The 7,169-nt window shown below is 35.0% G+C and overlaps 1 protein-coding gene across 2 annotated transcripts in view; it reads left to right on the top strand.

The window, feature by feature from the left end:
* The first annotated feature begins 2,057 nt into the window (after positions 1-2,057).
* The window catches only part of LOC148952775 (uncharacterized), a 35,093-nt gene continuing 29,981 nt past the window's right edge, over positions 2,058-7,169 (top strand). The window contains exon 1 of one of the 2 annotated variants that reach the window (XM_089088083.1): positions 2,058-2,229. In XM_089088083.1, coding sequence (XP_088944209.1) covers positions 2,058-2,229 — 172 coding nt within the window. The remainder of the gene's footprint in view (positions 2,230-7,169) is intronic. The other variant, XM_089088084.1, reaches the window with a different exon arrangement.

Below are 7,169 nucleotides of genomic sequence, written 5' to 3'. Positions count from 1 at the left end.
CCATTGAAGGGTATATGAAGTCTAAATTTGGTATTGTTTTAAAATCACTAGTCTGGCTAAAAATTGGCTCATATTGCCAGCAATCTTTTCAAAATGTCATTGTAAAGAGTGTTTCAATACTAAATAAAACTAAATCAAGACTAAATAGCTACTGAAGAATGAAATTATCAATTGAATAAATAATCAATAACAAATTATTTAATTTCACAAATTAAGTTTGGTCATTGACATTATATAGACATAATTCTGTGCTTGTTATTAAGTAAATTAAACTATGTTTCTCCCATATTATATTACATTCCATAGTATATAATCCTCTGCATATTATTTTATTACACAATAATATTAGATTATATTATAGTTCTATGCTTTATGGAATATTCTATAACTATGTTCTATAACTGCATGCTGGATAACATCAGAAAAGAGAAATGAAAATCGAAAAATTTAAGAGTTCTTTAAGCCAGTAGCACTTCAAATACAATGGCTCTTCAAGTCTTCTTTCTTGAGAATCATTTTGAGTATCTGTAGTTTTAGATCTAGAATCATCCAGAATGGATCTGTCAATGGTCTTGTTTTCAAACCCTTGCTTCTTAACCTTTTAACCCTTGTGAATACCTTGGATTAGAAGTGCCAATGGTCCCTGGAGCTTTATTTTGAAGCACCATTCTATAAAGGTTCTGTCGAGCACACGAGCTGAGCATTGCTTCTCGAGCATCGATCGTGCTCATTGCTTCTTGAGCACTTCAAATACAATGGCTCTTGTAGCCTTCTTTCTTGAGAATCATTTTTAGTATCTATAGTTTTAGATCTAGAGTCATCCAGAATGGATCTGTCAAGGGTCTTGTTTTCAAACCCTTGCTTCTTAACCTTTTAACCCACGTGAATACCTTGGATTAGGAGTGTCAATGGTCCCTGGAGCCTTATTCTCGAGCACCATTCTATATAGGTTATATCGAGCACTCGAGCTGAGCATTGCTTCTTGAACATCGATCGTGCTCATTGCTTCTTGAGCATATCAAATACAATGGCTCTTGTAGTTTTCTCAATACACAAGACATTATTAGGCAAAGATCAAAGGTTAATCGCAGTAAATTGATTTTATCTCCCTTTCATACTGGACTACATAAAGTGTCATATTACCATCTGAAATCAGGTGCCCTTCTTCTCAATAGTTTTTTGTTTAATTGGAAGTTAAATCATTCTCCTCTATGCTGTGCTTGCTTCTCAACTGATGAAACAATCCAGCATGTCCTATTGGATTTCGAGCCACTGGATGAGGATGCTGTTTCCTTTAAGTACCTCTGCGCAGCGGCTTAAATACCAAATACTCTGCAATCTTGAAATCTAAATTGCCTTGGCTCCTTGACAGAAAAACATTTAAGGCATCTTTTAACATCTAAAGGAAGAGACAAATAAATTAGTGATCACTAAAGTATGAAGAAGATAATACAAAAGGTGTTGGTTTGTCAATAGAATTGAAAGAGCACGAATGAGTAGGAAGAGCCGTATAGGTATCAGACGGCCTGTAGGGCTTAAACTGCTGGGGACAGCAGCTCAAGTACTCGCACTTCCCACAACTCATCTTTTGAATTAGTGAATTTATTAGTGACAGCCCGTTGTTTGCTGATTGGCGGAAAATTTACTTCCAGGGGTTACTTTACAAAAGAGCTTAATGATCGCTGACTATCTGAAAATACTTTCTTTTTTTTAGTCAAAGGGGTGAAAGGACTAAATGATAATGCATATACCCTTAAACAAATTCTGTAACTGGAATTCAAAATGGAAAGTGAATTGATGGCAGTACCAAAAAGTGCGTCTGATTTGCTATTCGAAGTCGACATAAAAACGTATTAACCTAACAGTAAAGAGTAAAATTTCCACTTTATAAATGGTAATTCAATCACGGTCAAATAAAACGGAGGGTCCTTTGACAAAAGTGGACACGATGGTAACATTTTATTGATGGTACACCGACCGTGCCGATAGCTAGGAAGAAAATATCCATTTTAGTTTTGAAATTTCGCAAAGTATTTCAAAGAGGAACCTCCTGAATTATGGTAGGGCGCTGTAAATTTTATCTGGGTAAGATGGACCCTTGCATTTTTGAGCTCATATCCATAGTCCGAGCATACCCGTCACTTTACGATAAAGCAGATCCGGGATACACAAAATCAAGAAGTAATAACGTAATTTGGGAAGCCATAGGATTTCTGTTGAAGCAAGATGGTAAGTCTGTTATCAGGCTTGAAACATTAGGCTATGGTAACATAGCTTGCAGTTAGACAGGTAATCATGAAAGAAACTGACCTAGGAATTTGGTTTGGTATTTGCCTAGATAGCTACCTGGAGATTAGGAAACAAGTTAAGAAAACTATGCTTGCTTCATAAGCTAATAGCCTATGCAGACTAAATGGTAAATCTCTACTGGGCCTTGTAATATAGCTAAGATGAAAGTGAAAACATCATTTAATGGCTTTTTTATGCTCTTTGATAATTCAATAATTGCTTCTGGGGCCAATTGCACCCTGAGCCCTTAAGGGGGCCCCAAAGGTATTTTATATGAATAATAAAAGACTGTAAAAAAGCATCAAATTATATTTTCACTTTCATCTTAGCCTAATTATATGGTACACTGCAAATTTACCATGAAATTTAGCCCCCCTCCCCGCCCCTAATGTGCAAATATATACCCTGAATTGGAATATACCCTGAATAGTCAACAGCAAAGTTTTGAATCACAAAATTCAGCACTATTTTTGTTGACAGCATTTCAAAAACTTGAAACAGTAAGAAAATGGTTTATATTTGAGGTGACTAATAAATAAGGTTTGAATTGTTATAAATAAGTATTTTTGGAATATAATACTCTTGAACAACCTATTTATAAACTACTGATTTGTTTTTAACCACTTTTCAATAATTAAACTAGTGTTGATATTTTCTTTGTGTAGTTACAAAAATGAAATACCTTTGGGGCCCCTTTAAGGGCTCAAAAAGCAATTAGCCCCAGAAGCAATCATTAAATTATGGAAGAGCATAAAAAAAAGGCATCAAATGAGGTTTTCACTTTCATCTTAGCTAAATTAGGCCTATAAGGCCCACTAGAAAATTTACCAACTAATCATAGTTAACACATTTTGTGTGCAGCCTCATTATACTCCCTCTACCCCTAATGTGCAAATATGTAGCCCAAATTAAATATTTCTGATCTATTCTCAGAATGCATCTCAGTTGTTTCAAACCATGTAGCCTACCTGCAAATTGAGTCAACTGTGGTGAAATAAAAACCAGAAAACAAGTTACAGGTGGCATAATGTATTGAAAATATATATAATTTGGGCTATATATTTCATATTAGGAGGGTTGGGGGTAAAGTATAGTAACACAGAAGGCATGCAAAATGTGTTAACTATGATCATTCTCCATATTATGAAATAAGAATTGTTTTCTTAACATTTTTCCCTATCTCCAGGCAGCTATCTATGCAATTACCTTTGGTTTTCACAATCTATCTAAATATTCTTAATGAGGGCAGTATTAGTCTTTGCCTAGGCCTAGTCTGAATATTTTAGCCATTTTAGATGCACTTGCCTTATGGTTAGGGAAGACTGCTTATGAAGAATTGGAGATAAGATGTTTACATATCAGTTTAGCATTCCCACTCTCCAGAAAGAAACATTTTAAAATTCTAAAAACCAATTTAATTATTTTTAAATAGGCTAGGCTATGAGGTACTGGCCAAATATTGCAGGTCTTACACCGTTCTTCATTTATTCCTCAGGGCTTGCCAACAAACTTTATTACCCTCTTCCCTTTCATGGACAAAATTGCCCGAGCAAATTCTTTGGGGGAGACACAGAGATTTATGTGGAAACTCCCAAAAGTTTGGGGAAGCCCTGAACAGAAGGCAACTGATGAGTAACAAGCCAAAAGTAATGCAAGAGAGAGATGATACTGAGCTTTCAGCTGCCTTTTTGGGAGACATCTGATAGCAGTACTGATAGGAGACATATAAGTGGCTATAGAATTCCTGTGTTATTTTAAAATCACAATGTGTTATTTTCAATCAGAAAATATTTCATTTTCTTTGAATAGGCAGCACAGCAGCAAAGTGTGCTCTGGGCACTTTTATGATAAATCACATCAGTACAGTTTTTGTTAAGAAAAAACAGATGCTCAATGTTTTTTTGGTGCCCCTTGGCATTGTACACCCCTAGGCCTGGCCCTATATGTAAACCCTGGCCTACTTGCCCAACTGATATATAGGCCTACTTAATCAATTTTCTGTTAACCAACTCTTTTCTTCCTGCTGCTTACTGCTTTGGCTTGTTTGCTATTAGACTGTTATGAAGAAAAGAAATGGCCTATAGGAAATTCATTGGGTATATATAATTTGGTTTCATACATTTGTCCATTAGGGAGGAGGAACTAAGTCTATTGGTATGTATTAAGAAATAATATAAGCTAGCCTAAATATTTTAGAATTTCTTAATGTAGTTTTCACAATTTTGTAGTGTCTCTTTCTGGAGAGTGGGAATGCTGAGTTGAGGCTGATGCTTATTTCAAAAAATTGCTTTGACAAACCACAAAGTACTGAATTTATACATGTATAAAAATTGCTAAAGTGTCTTTGCACTTAGGATACCAGGATACAATGGACACATGGTATAGGGCCTTAGTAATTTTGACACTGGTTTCCATCACTCCATCATGAGTTGTTAATTAAAAGAAAACTTTCCAAAAAAAAGTTTTGAAAGAAAAGTAAAGAGACAGATAAAACTTAAGGCTAGCAGAAATAAAGTCTTATAATAATTTCAACTCAAAACAACCAGATTATTATTTATTGGTTGATATGACAAATATTTCCCTATTTTTTTTTCTTTGCCTTTAGAATTCAAATATCCAATTTTAATTAAAGTCCTAAGTTGCACTAGGTGATCAGATTGTTGGCTTTCATTTAATTTGGTGTAAATTGCATTCCATTAGAAATCAAGATTTGGTAACTTTCTTAAGCTAAGATTTTGATTCAATAGTAATCAGAGATGAAATGGTAACTTTCCTAAGCTAAGATTTTGATTCAATAGTAATCAGAGATGAAATATCTGAAAGAATCCTCCCATGAGAAGTTTTAAAATGTTCCATATGCATGAAAAACAAATAGGAGAATGAATATATATCAGAGATTACACTAAGCTCTTTTTATTTGTGACTTTGATATGAGCATTTACTATCTGTGGTATAAAAAAAACTATTTGTTTTGACAGCCTGGATGCAGATTATGTCTTTGGTTGAGTTTGTTACCCCTCATAATGTTTCCTAGATGCTCAAACCTAATATCCAAGTGGTTACTTTTAAATTTTATATACCCCTTTCTGGCAACCTGGATGTAAATAACTTCTTTTGATTCATTTTAACCCCCCCCCACCCTCAACTTTTATTGGAAGTTTCAATTAAGTACCATTAACCATTCCTGAGATACTGCAGTTCAATAACTGGGAGGGACAGAGTTTCTTTAAGTTTAACACCCCCTTCAATATTCTCTGTATGTTCCAATTTGACACACTTCCCTAACTGCTCTTCATTTAATGATTATAGACTGTTTTTGCAAACCAGCTGCATATAGTGTCTATTTGTTTTGTTTTAACACCCCCCCTTACCCTGAAGGCATAATTTTTTAACCTTCCAACTATTTTGAGCAAAATTGTCTCAAGATTTTGATTGGATGTCTTTGGGAGGGGGGGGGGTAATAGGTGTAGAAGGGTGGCTTGTCACCCTCTGATTACTTGGGATTCTTTAAGATTTTTAATCAATGAGCCCCCTTCTGTAAGATATGGCTCTGGGGAAAAAGGATAAAAAATAAATTGAATAATGCTTTAACAAATTGAATAAATATCACACTGACCATAATGCTTCAATGAATTGAAGCATTCATGTTGCCTCCTCCTTGATACCTAACTCCTTGTGCTAACGTGTTTAAGCCCTGTTAAGAAAGTTCTTTATTGTAATTAAATGGTCCTTATATTTCAGGAGTTATTCTTTAAGAATTGGAACAAAGGATTTAATTTTGGCTCAAAGAGCAGGGTATTTGGGAAGAGGCAGCCCCTTATATATAGAATAATTTCTTTTTTCGTTTAAGTTATAATGTTGCTCTTTATTTTCAGTTGAAAAAACATATTTTATACTTAATTTCTGATTGTTTTCAAATAATGCTGGGAGACCTGCCTCCACCACCCACAAAAGATTCCTTTATTGTTTTACTGCTTAAAATGCTCCCCCTTGGGAAATTACCCCTGGGTAATTCCATCCTTGCAGAAAATCCCTCCCAGAAATTTCTTGCAGACAGTTTTGCCCAAAAAAATATCCTTAGCATACTTTCATTTGAAAAAATAAAGCTTGTTTTTAGTTTCATTTCTGATCGTTTTTATATTCATACCGGAAATCCCCCACGTTGAAAATTTTTCCTGGAGCCCCCCCCCCTCTAGTGGAAATTTTCTTCTGTGGAGAATTTTTTGTGGTGGTAATTCCCTGAGGAGTATTTCTCCTGCGAAAAATCACCCAGATAATTCTGAACCCCTGAAAATGTCCCCCAGAAAATATCCATTCGTAAAATTAAGTTTCCAAAGAGCAAGTACAACAAATAAATAAAATTTTGCACAAGGATTCTGGCAAATTTCCCCATGTAAAATCTCCCATTGAAGTCTCACCTCCAGCAACTTCCCTCTCAACAGAAATTTCACTATAGAAAATTGTACCTCCTCACAGAGAATTCCTCCTCCTGACTAATGTCTGTATATTTCCCAATAACAAATATGATATTTGTACAATGAGCAAATTTGATAACTTGGAACCCTTTGCCTGGGACTGTCAGGCATCATGTCATCCCTAAAGACATAGTTATTGGACCATTCAACTATACTGAACAAAATGGCTATTTCAAAATTTGATTGGCTGACTTTGGGGAAAAAGACGCATGGGAGTGAGGTTAGCTGCCCTCCAATCTTTCTGGTCACTTAAAAAGGGCTACATATTCATGATCATATGTCTGGGGGAAAATGTAAAAAAAACATGTGAATAGAGACTTGAAGCCAGTTGAACATGATTTTCTGCTATGCTGAATTTGATGGTGTAATATTCAGAAATATCATTCCCCTTCTAGTTTTTATTTT

Source organism: Artemia sp. Qi Xiang Cuo, chromosome 4 (assembly GCF_049724085.1).
Source record: "Artemia sp. Qi Xiang Cuo chromosome 4, ASM4972408v1, whole genome shotgun sequence".
Lineage (NCBI taxonomy): Eukaryota > Metazoa > Arthropoda > Branchiopoda > Anostraca > Artemiidae > Artemia > Artemia sp. Qi Xiang Cuo.
Note: the sequence above shows the minus strand (reverse complement) of the source record. Positions and strands in the feature narration are given on the sequence as shown.